Genomic DNA, 17,738 nt, shown 5'->3' with positions numbered 1-17,738 from the left:
AGATCATGAAGGAATCTGCCCGCTTGCTGCAGATGGATTGCAAACATCAATATTATAGAAAAGATTGCAGCAGTCACATAATACAATGGTAACAGTACTAGTGGCACGGATTCAGACAGACAGACAGCCAGCCAGCCAATCAGAAGCAGCTGCCGGACACCCTCATCAGTCTGAATGTTGCACCGGACGCATTTCTTGTGGTCAGCATGGAATGCATTGCGCTTGAACGGGCCTTTAATGTACTTTTACCATGATACCATGACCCCTGCAGCCCCCATTGCACCTTTAACAGCTCTAGTAATTATAAATGCATCCCAGCCGCCACAGAGACAGATCCATGAGAATTGTAGGTGTATATGCAAAGCGCAAATTGACTTTACAGCCAACTCTACATGAGTCCCGTTATATCAAACTTCCTATTTCTTGAGATGAGGTTTCAAATCTGCCATCACCAACAGATATTATTTTCCTTTGGCAAAGACGACTAATGTTTTCACTATGCACATTATAATGTATAGCCAATGTCTTTATCTGATTTATAGGTCATTTATATAATGCTTATATCATCTGTACATCCAAAGCCATTAAAGTTTGAAGCTGTGGAAGTTTATAACCATTCTGAATTGTTGGCATCTCTGTTTTTTTTTCAAGTTATCATTGCCGTGTAACTTCACTCCCATCTTACACATTTTTAATACGTATGTATATGGAGTTTGTCGGAGCTTAACAGTATGTAAGAAAACAAGAAAACATAATATATATATATTTACCTTGATGGGCCAACGAGAGACACTGAAGCGTATGGATCACAGCTCTGTCCATTCACCAGAGGTAACCCTTCACATTCCAGTATGCTAAGAAAAGACAATTCTATGTAATGTAGCTTAACATAAGAATGTCACCTGCAGAGCACTACAATGCTTTACGGTCATCAGCTGCTGTATGATGAGGGTTACCGTGGTCATACACCACCACATAATGCCTTTATGATGAGCGTTGTTTACCATAAAAGACAATATGAATCTGTCATTTATATGGTAGTTTAGAAAAGAAAAGCTAATGTCTAGACAACAGGACAGGCCCCTGACTGTGTCTAAGGGATATGAACACTCTACAATGGCAAAGACCAGTTTCTGGTTTTAAATAAGTCATTATTAATACCTCTAGTATAAACTATAGTAACACCACAACTGCAAGAGACAGGCCAGTACTGAATGGAGAGAATGACCAGGTGAAGGAAAGACGGTGCATTTAAATTAGGGATGTGCAGGCTCGGTTCTACTCGGTTCCGTTCGTTTTTTTTTACCGAATCTTATTGGGTATCAGCTGTTACGAGTTTTGTATAGCCAATAAGATTCGGTAAAAAAAACAGAACGGAACCGAGTAGAACCGAGCCTGCACATCCCTAATTTAAATCAATAGCAGCTTAATAGGAATAGAATAAATGCAGCAGGGCCGATGTAATTTACAAGCCGATGACTGGCCTGTTTGCATACAGGTTTGTAAATAATAAACTAAATATATGTGTATCCACTAACATTCACTGCAGCCTTTAGCACTGGCAGAGAAGAAGAGGTTAACAGTAATTTGCATTTATTCAAACACTTGATGCAGCCGCCTACGCTTCCTCTCTCTGCGAGTTATGGAATAAAGGAAGTTTCCTGGTGGCTTTCAGAGCCTGCCCCACTGACCACCAAAATGTAATACAGACATACAGTGCACTGCTCACAATCTGCTCAGATATACTTACTGTACCATAAGCTGCTGCACTGATCCATTGTCCGTAATCAGCTCATTTAACTTCAGCTCAAGGTGGACTTTTCCCTGTAAAACACAATGAGAACACTTAAATGTGACACTGCAATCTCCACTATGTGGAACTGAACAGTGTTCTTTTAAGACATATTTCACAATTAACCACCATAAACACTACTCACAACCATCAAAATAGAAACGGACATTGGCGATGAAGTCCTAAGACTACAAAGCAATACATGGTGGCCTGCATCAGGCATAGGTCACCATTCCAGAGACAGGTGTTACCACAAGCAGAGTAATGTAGTGCAATATAACATTAATCCGGGGGTGCCACCGCAGAAGCCCTACTGATGCAAACATACCAGTACCAGGTGCCTCTGATGCAAACAGACCGGTATCGGGGTGCCTCTGATGCAAACAGACCGGTATCGGGGTGCCTCTGATGCAAACAGACCGGTATCGGGGTGCCTCTGATGCAAACAGACCGGTATCGGGGTGCCTCTGATGCAAACAGACCGGTATCGGGGTGCCACTCCAGAAGCCCTACTGATGCAAACAGACCAGTATCAGGGTGCCACTCCAGAAGCCCTACTGATGCAAACAGACCAGTATCGGGGTGCCACTCCAGAAGCCCTACTGATGCAAACAGACCAGTATCGGGGTGCCTCTGATGCACACAGACCAGTATCGGGGTGCCAGGTCCTATTGCAGCAACACTGTCTCATCCAGGCTGCTATTGGGTAGGAGTGTCCCTCCATTTTGTGGCTGTGTACAGTGTTTCCCCTTCTCATTGAATGCTCCATGTATCTAACATTCACATCTAAAATTTCAATACCAACCAATCCAGTGTGTGAGAGATAATTAGATACTGGGATTTACCAAAAAGAATTTACATTCCAGTACTGGTGATCCAAGTTAAAATATCATAAATAGTTAAAAGTGCATAAAGTAGGTTTCTATTTTCTCATGTACAGATCATTATGAAGAATGTGATTTAATCTTAAAAAAAAAAAAAAAAAAGGCAGCGAGTTTGAACTAAGAAGAAAAAAAATCTCTCTCTCTTTCATCCATCAAGGACACTGGAATATACTGGGATATAGAGTGAGGTGGTAGCAAATTGGTAACAATTACATTTGCTCCCAAAACTCAACTCTTCCGCCTCCTCTATAGCCTGGGAGGCCACAAGGCAGCTTTAGTTTTTGCCTGCAGCAGATGGGATATAATTCAAAAGTGCCTTACACAGCCACTATTTTTATTATTTTACTTCATTTATTTTTATTTACTTTATGTTTGCCTATACTTCTGCAGTCAGTACCTCCATCTGCAAACTCCCAACATGGGACTGGATCTGGGGGGAGCCCTGTCAGGGTTGTGCTCCTTTCGCCAATCAGTTAGGTAAGGAATCAAAACCCCAGTAGACTGTTCTCTGCTCCGTGTGGAGCTCATCAGGGAAATAGGATTGGGCAACAATCATTCCAGCTCCCAAGCCCTCAGGAATATAGTTGGCATTACAGACTGGTTACCCACCAGGAATCTCCTGTGGATGGACCGTGTCTGCTTCTCTTCCACCACAGACACCTGGGTGCTACAAAACTTAAGCCTGCTACATGTTAAAATCCCCATTTTTTTTCAGATCTTCCTGTTTAAATAGATGCCATTCAGTGGAGCAGGCCGTGGAGGATAGACAATAATGGATTTTTATATTTTTTTTTCTCATTTTTCTTCTTGGCAATAATCAAGACAGATCATTTTAATCCATTCTTATTAGGAAATCTCTAATTGTTCAGATTGCAGATGGACATGTTCATGATGGTTTCCTTGAGACTGGTCATCAACAGCATAACATAGGTGAAGAAGTTCATGGTGTCCATGGACATCAGGGACCATAGTATTTCCTGAGACTGGCCTTTCAGCTCCATCACCCTTCAGGCTCCATCTTTTAGCTTGTCTACAGAACTGAGCATCAGGGCAGTCCTGGTTGTCCTTCCAAGATCCAGGGGGATTACTATAATACATTACTTAGATGATTGGCTGATTAAGTCGGGATTCCCAACCTTGCTGTAGACTCTAATTTCAGAGATGGCCCAGACCTTAGAGGTTTATGGTTGGATCATCAAAGAAATCCAATCTGACACCTTCCCAGTGGATGGTCTTCTTGGGGATTTCTATTCCACACCCCTCAGCAGAGGGTGTTCTTACCAGAGGACTATATTCTTCTCTATCTACAGGCACTTGACTCCCATGTTCACAAGCATCTAAAGAGCCATCATTTTGTGTCTGCTGATGACAATATTAACCATAAGGTGCTGCACATTGTTAGGTCTGAGTGTACCCTGTTAGGACTGCTTTGTGCAATTCAATCTGCATCCCCCGGCGGTAACCATTGGGACGAATGTGCGGAATTAAAACATTGGGTGCTTGTGCCCGATGCTCAACTCCATCCACCTCAGAATCAGGTACCCTATTTGTCAGTGTATTCCAGCGTCCTCTACTGAAGTCAGAGAAAAGCATTTAATGCAAGTACAAAAATTCCATATTTTTTTGCTACTCCATTGAAACTGGATGATGGTGGGTTTGTTATGTGCCAATGGTGGATCAAACATGCGTAAAGCAGAGCCTGGCTGGCTATTATGTAAGATAGTGCATTACGATGCCAAAATCATCAGTGGTCCCAGGTCTGCCCAACACATGGAAAACATGACAAGACAACCACTTCTACTCTGCTCTTTCTAAAGACATATCACTATTAAAAACGTTTAAAACTGTATGTGAAGTATAAAAACAGGATTTTGGTACTTACCGTTAAATCCATTTCTCCGATTCCACAGGGGACACTGGAGCTTCATGACAGTGGGGTATAGACGGTGGGTTGAGTTGAGCCTGGCACTTTAAAAATCTACAAGTGTGACTGGCTCCTCCCCCTCTATGCCCCATCAGCCCCAGTTTTAAAGAACTGAGCCCGAGAGGAGACGGAGAACAGACTGAAGAACAGAGAAGGAGAACAGGAAAAGAAACAATCCAACATACTGACACACTGCAAGAACACAGCAGGCTGCAGGAATAAACAGTCACACAACGAAAACAGACCAAACTGCAACAGAACTGAAGCAGAACAAGCAACTGAGAACAGGCAAGAAGCACTGGGTGGGCGTCCAGTGTCCCCTGTGGAATCGGAGAAATGGATTTAACGGTAAGTACCAAAATCCTGTTTTCTCCTTCATCCACTAGGGGACACTGGAGCTTCATGACAGTGGGGACGTCCCAAAGCTACCCTCCTGGGGGGGAGAGTGCTGAACGCCCTGCAAGACACTATGACCAAAATTTGAAGCAGAAGCCGCAAAAGTGTCAAATCTGTAGAAACGTACAAAAGTATGAACCGAAGACCACGTCGCTGCCCTACAAAGCTGTGAAGCCGAGACACCTCTACGTGCCGCCCAAGAAGTACCCACAGACCGCAAAGAATGCGCAGAAATGGATACCGGCGGTGGTCGAGCAGAAGCAACATATGCCTGACGAATAGTCAGACGAATCCACCTGGCCAAAGTTTGTTTAGACGCAGGCCAGCCACGCCGAATAGCATCATAAAAGACGAACAGAGCCTCTGATTTACGTAGCCCCTCAGTACGGGACACATAAATGCGAAGTGCCCGAACCACATCCAAGGAGTGAGAATCCCCAGAAGAGTCCGACAACGCTGGCACTACAATCGGCTGATTCAGATGAAAACCCGAGACCACCTTGGGCAAAAAGGAAGGGCGGGTACGAAGTTCCGCCCGATCTTCATGAAAAATCAAGTAAGGGGAACGGCAGGACAAGGCTCCAAGTTCAGACACTCGTCTGGCCGAAGCCAGAGCCAATAAAAGGATCATCTTCCAAGTCAAATACTTCAATTCCACCTCCTGCAAAGGCTCAAAGGTGGATGACTGAAGAAAGGATAAAACAAGATTCAGGTCCCAAGGAGCCGTGGGTGGCACAAAGGGGGGCTGAATTCTAAGTACCCCTTGAAAAAAGGTCTGAACCTCCGGAATCAGTGCTAGGCGACGCTGGAAAAAAATAGAAAGAGCAGAAATCTGCACTTTAAGCGATCCCAAGCGTAAGCCCGCATCGAGGCCTTTTTGAAGAAAAAGAAGAAGACGTGGTAAATGAAAAGAGGAAGTGGAGGATCCACGACCTTCACACCAGGAGATATAAGCCCTCCAAATGCGATGATAATGCGCTGATGTTACCGGTTTTCTAGCCCTAAGCATGGTAGGAATGACCGACCTAGGAACACCATGGTTTCTTAGGATGGCGGTCTCAATAGCCACGCCGTTAAACGAAGCCGCCGTAAATCCGGGTACACACATGGACCCTGTTGTAGAAGGTCCGATCGTAGCGGAAGAGGCCAAGGTTCGTCTGCCAGAAGGAATAATAGATCGGAGTACCAAACCCGACGAGGCCAATCCGGAGCCACTAGGATGACGGTGGACGACTCTCGTTTGATCCGCTTGAGAATCCGAGGGAGGAGCGGAAACGGTGGGAACAGGTACACAATGTGTGGAAATGGGGCCCTAGACTGCACACCCTGAAAATATAAACATTTTCAGGGTGTGCAGTCTAGGGCCCCATTTCGACATATTGTATTTAGTGTGTTCTTATGCACACATGAAGGTGTGAGACGCCTTCAATCTAGGCAAGCACCCCTTCCCACCTGTCCCTTATTGGTTTTAAGCAGGGATCTGGCATTTTTACTGCACTTTAACAAGAGGCACAATCTAGGTAAGTCCTAAAAATGTTTATACTGTAGTACAGCTTGGGGTTGATTTTTGGGGCGTGGGTCCCCTGGATTGCTTGGTTGGGCTGCTTCAGGGCATCACATTATATACACATTTTTCCTTTCTTGCACTTTTAGCACTTTCATTGTTTGTTTAATATATATGTATTATTTTCACATCTTTATTTTTCACCTCCCTACGTGCAGCAGCAGCTGCTCTTATCTATCCTACATCTTTTTACACTTCACCTTTCCTTATTGGAGTGATGCCCTGGGGTGAATCAGCTGGGCTGGTTTGGGGGTGTCCTGTGCTCTGGATTTCAACCCCAGTATGTTAGGGACCTACCCTCAGAGTGAACAGGTACACAAGGCTGTACGGCCAATGGATCAGTAAAGCATTTACTCCCACCGCTGCCGGATCCATGGTCCTGGAGCAGTAAAGGGGTAGTTGATGATTTATCAGAGATGCCATCAGGTCTATCTGTGGTTTCCCCCATCTGCAAACCAGTTGATGAAAGACCTCGGGATGAAGGGACCACTCCCCGGGATGAAGATCCTGACGACTGAGGTAGTCCGCTTCCCAGTTGTCGACTCCCGGAATAAACACTGCGGAAATGACCTCTACGTGTCTTTCTGCCCACAGAAGGATGCGACTGGCTTCTCTCATTGCCATCCAACTGCGGGTTCCTCCTTGGAGATTTATGTATGCCACTGCCGTGGCGTTGTCGGATTGTATCCGAACCGGAAGTCCTCGTAACAGAGGAGCAGCCTGTATCAAAGCTCTGTAGACTGCCCGCAGTTCGAGAACATTGATTGGTAAGAGGGACTCCTGCTGCGACCAAAGCCCCTGGAAGGGATTGTCCAGAACCACCGCTCCCCATCCGCGGAGGCTGGCGTCCGTGGTGACCAAGGTCCAATTCCAAATTCCGAAGCGCCGACCCGCTAACAGATGCTCCGTCCGAAGCCACCAGAGCAAGGATATGCGGGTTCGGGGAGACAGACGCACAAGCTGATGCATCTGTAGGTGGGACCCGGACCATTGAGACAGAAGGTCCAGTTGAAAAATTCTGGAGTAAAATCTGCCGAATTGGATGGCCTCGAAGGAAGCCACCATTTTTCCCAGGAGACTGATGCAAAGATGCACAGATACTTTCCTGGGTCTGAGCAGCAGACGAACCAGCTCCTGTATGGCTATGGCCTTGTCCCTTGGCAAGAATATACGAAGCAGAACAGTATCTAGAATCATTCCTAGGAACTGAAGTCTCTGGGACGGCATCAACTGAGACTTCTGGAAGTTCACAATCCATCCATGTTGAATGAGAATCTGATGTGTAAGGGACACTTGGTGCAAAAGGACTTCTGTCGTCGGAGCCTTGATGAGTAAATTGTCTAGGTACGGAACTATCGTCACCCCCCGAGAGCGCAAGTGAGACACCATGACGGCCATCACTTTGGTGAATACCCTGGGAGCTGACGAGAGACCGAATGGCAGGGCCTGAAACTGGAAATGAGCTTCCCTGATGGCAAATCTGAGGAAAGCCTGGTGAGGAACCCAAATTGGGACATGCAGATAGGCGTCCTTGATATCTATCGACACCAGAAACTCTCCTGCCTCTAGTCCCGCAATGACAGAATGGAGAGACTCCATCTTGAACCTGTGAAATGAAAGATACTGGTTCAAGGATTTCAGATTCAGAATGGGTCTGACCGACCCATCTGGTTTCGGAACCACAAAAAGGTTTGAGTAAAACCCTTGTTGTCTTTGTGCAGTGGGAACCGCCACAAGGACCTCGGCCAGCAAAAGTTTCTCGATCGCTTGATGCAAAATTAGTTGCTTCAAGGGATCGGCGGGCAAACCTGTTGTAAAATAATGCCCAGGAGGAGTGAAAGCGAACTCGATCTTGTATCCTTGAGATACCAGATTTCGAACCCAAGTGTCTAGAGAAGTCCGTCTCCAAACCTCCGAGAAATGCTGGAGACGAGCCCCCACCTTCGGATTTCCGAGATGGGATGGGAGCCCGTCATGCCACAGGCTTGTCTGCTGGCTTGGGATCTGGACGGCGGGCATTATTTGCTTGACATCCTCTAGCACGGCCTCCTCGCCCCGCTGAAGACGAACCTCGCGATCGTCCATGAAATCTTGCAGATGCTCGAAAGGAACGAAAGGAAGGTCCCCTAAACGAGCGACGCGGAGGAGGTGCTGATGAAGGTAGAAAAGTACTCTTACCTCCAGTGGCCAGTGAGATCCACTTGTCCAGCTCTGGACCAAATAAAATATCGCCTGTGAAAGGAAGAGCTTCCACTGCTCTTTTTGACTCCGCATCCGCTTGCCAGGCACGAAGCCAAAGTGCCCGGCGAGCAGAGACCGCCGACGCAGAAATCCTAGCGCCTACCTGGGCGATATCTCTGGAGGCGTCGCCTAAGTATACAGCAGACTCCTGAATATGTTCTGCCAAGGTAATCAGATCTGCCCGCGGAGTGTTGGATCTAAGACCCTCAGTCAATTGTTCCGCCCATTTTTCCACAGCCTTGTTGACCCAAGATCCTACCAAGGCCGGCCGGAGAAGTGCACCCGCGGCCGTATAAATGGATTTCAAAGTGGTTTCTAATCTCCGCTCTGAGGTTGCCTTCAATGTAGTAGCTCCTGGAACAGGTAACGTGGTCTTCTTTGACAACTGAGAAACCGAAGAATCCACAGGTGGCGGGGTCTCCCACCTCTTCCTATTTTCCGCAGGAAATGGGTAAAGAGAGAAAAAACGCTTAGGAATCTGGAATTTACGGTCCGGATTCTGCCAGGCTGCTGTCATCTGTTCGTCCAACTGGAGAGAAACAGAGAATGTGACAGCCATCTTCTGTGACCTGGCAAATAAGGAGTCTTCTAACGATTCTGGAGCTTTCTGGCCAGAAATCTTAAGAACTTCCCTTACCGCTAGGATGAGTGCATCAATACCTTGCATTGCCTCAGGTTCTTGTGAGTAAGTCTCTACGTCTGATTCGTCCAGCATCTCCCCTTCCTCCTGAGACGAGTGATCCGCTGCCGAATCCTCATCCGACTGGAGAACCGCCGGAAGAGCCCTCTTCTTAGATGAGCGACTTACCGTAGCTTCAGGAGTTTCAGACGCAGAACCCATCGCCTGAGCAAGGCTATTCACCGAGCGGACTAAATTCTGAGCCCACGCTGGTTCTGTTGCTAGAAAAGAAGGGTGAGATGTGCCAGGTAGATCTCTGGCAGCTTCCCGTTCCCTACGGGAAGCGGCTAATTCAGAAGAAAGATCCGCCATGACCCCTGCCAAACTATTTATGAAGGAGGGACTGACAGACTGCGTGTTAGCACTGTCTGCTTCACACGTCTCGCACAGGGAAGACCCTTCGGAGCGAGCATGGGTAAATTTCTTCCTGCACTTAGTGCAGGCAAACAGCTTTTGTGATGCAGCTTTTTCTGTCCTGGATGTCAACATGTACTCACAGACAGACACCACATACAACTCAGGAATGCAGAAGGAGTATAGGGAGAAGCAGAATTACAATAATAATGCTACTCAAGTATGGGAGCAGACAGAGCAATAAGGGAGGAGCAGAATTTCAATAATAATGCTACTCAAAATGCAGGCAAAGCAATATAGGAGGAGCAGAATTTCAAGAATAATGCAACTCAGTAACAGGGGCAGACAGTGCAATATAAGGGAGGAGCAGTCAATAGGACCAGAAGGTAGTTAAAACCACCTTCTGTAATTACAGACCCCCTGTAGAAGCGGTCAGATTCCTCCTCTCCCCCTCCGCTCAGTGCCTTCAGGGAAAGTAGAAGCTCCTCTCTCTGAGGCGCCACTCCCGTTCAGAGTGCGCCAAACTAGCCCAGGCAGTGAAGGAGGAAGAGGAGGAGGGACCTATAAGCTCCTCCTCCTAATGGCCGCCGCTATTGTATGCGCTCGGCATACACTTACGTTCATGTGTCCCCGCACTGACAGCGGGGGCCAGCGGCACGACCGCCGCCAGTGATACACGTGCCGGTGCCTTTTACACAACCACCGGCACGCAGAGGTAGGACCGCCGCTCTGAGCACGCCTACCTAACAGCCAGCGCCGGTGTTCTTCCGCAACACCAGCGTGGCACTGACAGCCGCGCGCTGTTACCAGACCCAGCAGATTATTTACACCTCTCCTGCTAGTCAGGAGAGGTGTGCTACTTACCGGGCTGCTGCGGCCAGAGCGCTGGGCAGTGAGGGGAGAGCGGGGAACCGGACACAAGCCAGTGTTAGCTGTGGCGGGCCCCGCTGAGTCTGATGACTCCTTAACTGCCTAAAGCAGCCTCCCCTCCATAGGGTGACCGGACACAGGCTGCAGTAGCCGTGTGGTCCCCTCTCTGGCGGCTCCCACGATGCAGGCAGACTGTCACAGCCAACAGTCTGCCTGTCCTCTTGCTTTGATTTTTTCTTTTACAAATTTAAGGGCTGGAGATAGCCCCTGTGCACCGGCTCTACTCGGGCACATTCTAAAAACTGGGGCTGATGGGGCATAGAGGGGGAGGAGCCAGTCACACTTGTAGATTTTTAAAGTGCCAGGCTCAACTCAACCCACCGTCTATACCCCACTGTCATGAAGCTCCAGTGTCCCCTAGTGGATGAAGGAGAAATGTTTAATTACATATAACGTGTTACCACCTTAATGGTGGATAATATTATTTGAATTTTGCTGGACCATTAAATCAGTGCAGTTAGCAAGTACTGGTTATTACAGGTCACTAACAAGTTCTTAGAGTATGCAGGGTTTATACTAAATAGTCCTTTACCTGTGTCTGTGGAACGTTCAATCTGAGCTGCATTTACTAATCAGTGAAGCTAAACCAGCACTGCAAACAGGGTTCACGGACCCGTGTGGACAATACACGGAAGTATTCAGAGTGAAAGCACAGACCAAAGACTTGCTCCATCCATATCTGTTTAGCGTTCAATCTGTATGCTGATGTGTACTACGGGCACTTTTTTCTCTCGATTCACTAAACCTTATGTACAGACCTGCTTATGATGCAATCACAAATTGCAGAACATAGCTCAAATCAAAGGTTCAGGGAGAACACGAATAAAGATATGATAAACTTTGTGATTTCCTCATAACCTACACCAGAGCTGGTCTGATAACTAGTAAAAAAAGCAGCAATAGTCCATATAAAAGCACAAGGTATATATTGGATCTAGTAAAACACAAGCCGATATTCTATATAGTTTGACAAAAAGCCTCACCTATAGTGATACTACAACAAATATAGCTGGACAATGACACAACATCAGAGCCACTAAGATCTGTGCAAACTTTGTTCTATTTAAAAGGAAAAAATATAAAATGCATAGTTAATGCTGTCAATTTGAAATTTAAGCCGCCGTCAATTGACAACATTTTCTAATACCCCTTTCAGACAGGAAACCAAATTACCATGTCATACATTTCTACCCAGTAACTTGCTGATCAACACAGGTTTTTCTTTCTGTCTGAAAGGGTAAACCCGGGTCGAAATTCCCGGGACTTCGACCAAGGAATTTACCAGGGTCGGAGACCCGGGAATTAAGACCCGGTTAACCCTTTCAGACAGAGTTAAGAATTTAATCAGCAAATTACCGGGTGCAATTGTATGACCCAGTAATTTGCACTTCTGTCTGAAGGGGTGGTACAGACAGGGACCGGCAAAACAACCTGGCACGCAAATGCCGGGTGAAAGCCGGGGTTTTTGCCATTTTCTGTCTGAAAGTGGTATAAATGACACCAAAACCGCTGTTTAGTAAATTTAGCCCTTGGTCTCATTGGACTACAAAATATTTTACCCAATTTGCCAAAAAGCATGAATATGAACCATTTGCATACTCTAGACATACTTTTACATTGTTCATTTTCAGTAATGACTTCTTTGGTGCCACTCTGCCAAAAAAATTGTTGTTCTCTATGGAGTTTCTCACAAATGTTCTTCCTGAGAGAGGTTTGAGGAATGACCTTTACTAGGAAGCGTATGGATGGTTTGACGTGGCTTCCACTTTATGGCAATTTAAATTCATTTAAATAAACACTGCCCACTTGGACATCCAAACACTTGGATGTGGGTTTATACGGATTTCCCACCGAATACATTTCTATGACTTTAATGACTTCAGGAAGCTCTTTAGTCTTCATTTTCAAAGTGGTCGTGGGCGTTTTATCCAGGAAATGTAGTAATTTTTAATAGTCCACTTGTGGAGACCAATCAAAAGGCAATTGAGCAAACAGATTGCACAACACAGAAATTCAATCCTTATGAAAACGTCATATTTCTTTACATGTTTTTGTAACATAGAATATCAATTAAAAATATATATATTTTGTGTTTCAATGCTTTGAAATAAACACATCAGAGTGTAGGATTTGTTATTCAGTAACAGGACAACTGGTTGAAGGACAGATTACTTTTGCTAGGCACTGTATATTTAGGTCCAGAGTTATTATATGGCCCTTATAACAAATTAAAAGCCGAATGAAGTAGGAGTAGTTTTATCATTGAATTAAGGAACCACGCTACTAAATTTAAGAGATTTACCAAAAGCACAATTTGTAATTTTTCCAACTAAATTCGCTAGGGTGGGGGGGGGGTTGATAGGTTTAGGCTGCGGGGGAGGGAGGTTAGGTTTAGACACTAGTGGGGATGGGTTAGGTTTAGGGTTCGGGTTATGGGAAGGAGCATACACTTACCCCTTTCTATAGGGATTGTGACCCTGTCGGGATGCCGGTGTCAAAATTCTGAACGCGAGTATCCTGAGAGCTGGCATCCCGTACCCAACCACCAAAATCATCCACATTCTCTCTAAGCTACAGCCAAATAAGTTTAAGTATGATATGCTAAATTCTCGCTAACTGCAATTACTCCCATCTACTATCTTCTCATCGTTGCCCTCTATGCAGTCTTTCCTCAGTTTTGAATCCCTGAAAAACAATAATACTCACTCTCTCTGTAGCTTTCTGTAATCTGTATTGCCTATAAAGTCTTCATTCTCACCTGCTAAGCTCAGGTCCCTCACTTAATATTCCATTTGCTTGGCCCGCTTCTCTCCATGCTCTACCACTGCCTAAACCTTCTCCTAACCTCTGAAATGTTATTCTTTTACGAAGGTGTCCAAATCCATCCCTATATTAACATCACATCCAAGGTTAAGATCTTACCTCTGAAGCTTTTTAACGCTCACTATTCAGCATTGCAGTTTTCAGTTTAACCAATAAAATAAAAACCTGAAAAAAACCACACGCCGGGCTTTGCTGGCATTTTCTGCTATTGTAGGAAAAGTCTTATATCGGATTTCTCAATGTAGCCTGAAGAAGTTTACAGTCAACATAAGAAAATTGTCTAGGTAATGGGAATCTGTGAAGCCATTGTAGTGGCAAGGCACTCATAAATAGGATCAAATCTGCAGATCATGGATACGTTCAGGCAGTATACTGTGTGCAAGAAGTCTGAGTGCAACTGTAACCAGATATAGATGTGCAAGAACAGAATGATAATCATTAAGTTTTGATTGTTGAAAGAGCACCTGTGTATGTGTGCGTGGGGAGGTATTACACGTGTGTGCTGTGTATATAGAGTGCATATTTTTTTTGTATGAAGAAAAAGCACATGTGCGCACATGTGTGGGGAGAGAGAACATGTGTGCATGGTGGAAAGAGCAAGTGTGTATGCATGGAGGAACAGGGTGGGTGTGTAAGGCACAGGGGACCTCATTCAAAGCCACTCGCACAATGCGAGCGCTCACACTGAATGAGGGTGGCCGCTTTTCTTTTGAAAGGCGGCCTCCTGGCCACTCGCTAAGCTGTTGGTTACCACCCACAGCTTTAGTGAGTGACTAGATGATGGTCGAGACCATTGCGACCATCGTGGCTTGCGACGAGACCGTTGCGGTAGGGTCTCGTCTACCGCAAGCCCCAAGCAGCTTCCTGCTCTAGCAGAGCAGGAAGCGCCCTACTGACATCACTGGTGATGTCAGTAGGGCCACCTACAAACGGCAGGCATTCCTTCAGGAACGCCTCCGTTTGTCTGGCCACCACCCTACCACGCCTACAAAACGGGGCGAGCTGTCGCCCTTTTGTAGTGAGCCCCAGAGTGAGAGAATTTCTCTCTCGCTCCGGGGCTTGCACACGCGCCGTGCGCACGCGGCGCGTGAGCAGTGCCCCACAATCGACCCGCTTGCGAGCGGGTCTGAATGAGGCCCAGAGTGTGTATGTGCATAGGAGAAAGAGCAAGTGTGCATGCATGGAGGAACAGGATGGGTGTGTAAGGGAGAGGGTTTGTGCGTACACGCATGCGTGCATGGGGGAAGAAAATGTGAGTGATGTGCAATGGGGAAGGAGCGCATGTGCTTCTGGACATTTTTTTTAGAATTACTTAATTTTGTTTATTTAACGCTTACCTGCACTTCCGAGTTCGAATCAATGGGCTGAAGAGGAAACCAAGGTTCTTTACCATTATATCTGCACAAATCCTCTTTTTTAATGGCAACTTTACCTGTAGGAAAACAAAGTCAGAAATATAATTTGCAAGGGCTGCAATTCAAAGTTTTAGGTGTGAAAAATGTAAACAGTATTATAAATAAATGTAAACCATTTTGGTTTGGTACACAATCTGGTCTAATTGTTTAAATAAAGAAATTGGTAATTACAACTGGAAGTCTAAAGCATAGGTGAAAACAACATTAAGGGGGGTATATAAATAGGCCCGATATTTTTTCAGGTGCGAAAAAAATAAAGTTATGGTAGACTTACCTAGAGAACTCCTTTTCTTCAAGGTCCATAGGGTCCACAGGGATACCATGGAGATATTATGGTTGGAAGACCAGGCGCCAAACAGTTAGAGCTTTGGCTCCCAGAATGCCCTGGGTCCTCCTCCATATATACCCATGCACTAGCCATAGTACTTCAGTTTGGTTAACAAGCCTAAAGGCAGGAGAAGGAAGAACAATCGTACACCAGAAACACTCTTACACAAGATGAGGTGATCTGTGACCGAAAGAAAATCACCCAATGAAGCCAGGTGCCCTGTGGACCTCGAAGAAAAGGAGTTATCTAGGTAAGTCTACCATAACTCTATATTTCTTATTTGTGGCCCATAAGGATCCACAGGGATACCATGGGGATGTCCTAAAGCAGTTCCCCTAGGGTGGGGGACGCTCCTGAGCAGGAAGGAGAACTTGTCGCCCAAGGGAAGCATCCTGGGAGACAAAAGTTTCAAAGGCATAAAACCTAACAAAAGTGTGGACAGAAGACCACGTGGCAGCCTTGCACAATTGCTCAGCAGAGGCACCACGACTGAATATCTATGAAGGCCCTACAGATCAAGTAGAATGTGCCATCACCGTGCTTGGGACAGGAAGATCAGCCTGTGTGTACACCTGAGAGATAGTCATGCGTAGCCATCTCACCAGTGTGTTTATTAGCTGCCCATCCGCTTTTGTGAAAACCATATAATACAGAAAGAGCATCTGATTTTCTAACAGAATTTGTACACGCCACATAAATACGGTGAGCACAAACTACATCCAGGGAGGCTTCACCTACAGAAAGGTTTGAAGCCTGAAAAACTAGAACAACAATTTCTTCAGTCATATGAAAATGGGACACTACCATAGGAAGGTAACCCTCCCTTGTACGAAGAACAGCTTTATCCTGGTGAAAAATAAAAAATGGGGAACGACATGAGAGCGCTGCCAAATCCGAGATTCTGCGAGCAAAAGAGATAGCAAGAAGAAAAAGTGTCTTTGCTGTCAACCACTTCAAATCTACAGAGTCTTAAGGTTCAAATGGGGAAACTTGTAGCCCCTTAAGAAACAAAGACAAATCCCACGGTGCTACCGGTGGAACAAAAGGAGGCTGAACTCCTTGGAAAAAAATTCTAACATCTGGTAATGAAGCAATCTTCTTCTGGAACTTCAAAGTGGCCAGGCAGAGACCACTGTCTAACCCTGCCTGCAGAAAAGCCAGTATCCTTGAAATCCTGAACACCTTAGGATCATATGGGAACACCATTGACCAAAAAAATGCCAAACTCTGTAATAGATGCGGGCAGAAGCAGGCTTCCGTGCCCTAAGCATAGTCTGAACTACAGAATGAGAAAATCCCTTCGCTTTTAAGATGGAAGATTCAAGAGCCACTCCGTTAAAGCCAGACGGGGCAAGTCCGGATGTCGACAAGGTCCCTGCCACAACGGAAGAGGATACAGACTGTCTACGGACAGATTCTGCATGTCGGTAAACCAATGACGTCTGGACCAAGCCAGAGCCACCAGTATTACTGTACCTCCTTCCTGCTTGAATTTTCTGAGAACTCTTGGAAGCAGGGAAATTGGACGAAAAAGATACTCCAACTTGAAGTCCCATCTTTTTGCCAGTACATCCACGAATACTGCTGATGGGTCTCTGGACCTGGTCCCGTAACCTGGGGAACTTGTGGTTGTAGCGTGACGCCATGAGATCTATTTCTGGTAGACCCCACTTGTGTACTAGGAGCTGAAACACTCCCGGATGGAGAGACCACTCTCCGGCGTGTATGCCCTGGCAACTTAGGAAGACTGCTTCCCAACTGAGCACTCCTGGAATGAATATTGCCAAGATGGCCGGGAGATGACGTTCTACCCACATGAGAACCTTTGTCACTTCTTTCATGACTGCATAACTTCTTGTGCCTCCCTGATGATTGAGGGAGGCACTGTAGTCGCTTTGTCGGACTGGATCTGGACAGGCTTGCCCTGGAGCAGGCACTGTGCCATGACAAGTGCTTTGCATACGGTTAGCAGTTCCAGAATATTTATTGGCAGATGACTTTCTTGATTTGTCCATCTCCCCTGGAAGGTGTGATGACCTGTCACTGCCCAAAACCGCGAAGACTGGTGTCTGTGGTGAGAAGAAGTATCAACTTGGAATCCAGAATGGGCGCCGCTTGTTTAGATGCTCCTTCTTTAACCACCACAGGAGGAAGTGACGAACTTCTGGAGTCAGAAAGATCATCTGGGACCTTATGAATTGATGCTGTCCGTTCCACCTGGAGAGGATCAACCTCTGAAGAGGCCTGGAATGGAACAGAGCATACCCCACCATGTCGAAGGTGGATACCATTGATCCCAGCACCTGCATTGCAGACCGAATGGATACTCTTCGTTTGCGTAGAAGCTTGTGTATCCGCATTGATAATGCCACAATCTTGTCCTCTAGCAGAAACACCCTTTGTATCTG

At 46.0% G+C, this 17,738-nt stretch overlaps 1 protein-coding gene across 2 annotated transcripts in view; it reads right to left on the bottom strand.

The window, feature by feature from the left end:
* The window catches only part of RASA2 (RAS p21 protein activator 2), a 175,159-nt gene that overhangs the window by 97,239 nt on the left and 60,182 nt on the right, over positions 1–17,738 (bottom strand). For both annotated transcript variants that reach the window (XM_088466606.1, XM_088466600.1), the window contains exons 4-6: positions 14,925–15,019; positions 1,751–1,824; positions 771–854 (exon numbers count right to left, since the gene is read on the bottom strand). In XM_088466606.1, the coding sequence (XP_088322732.1) occupies positions 771–854; positions 1,751–1,824; positions 14,925–15,019 (253 nt within the window). The remainder of the gene's footprint in view (positions 1–770; positions 855–1,750; positions 1,825–14,924; positions 15,020–17,738) is intronic.

This window comes from Taudactylus pleione, unplaced genomic scaffold, assembly GCF_031769625.1.
Source record: "Taudactylus pleione unplaced genomic scaffold, aTauple2 ptg000066l, whole genome shotgun sequence".
Lineage (NCBI taxonomy): Eukaryota > Metazoa > Chordata > Amphibia > Anura > Myobatrachidae > Taudactylus > Taudactylus pleione.
The sequence above is the reverse complement of the archived record's forward strand: the minus strand, read 5'-3'. Positions and strand labels throughout refer to the sequence as shown.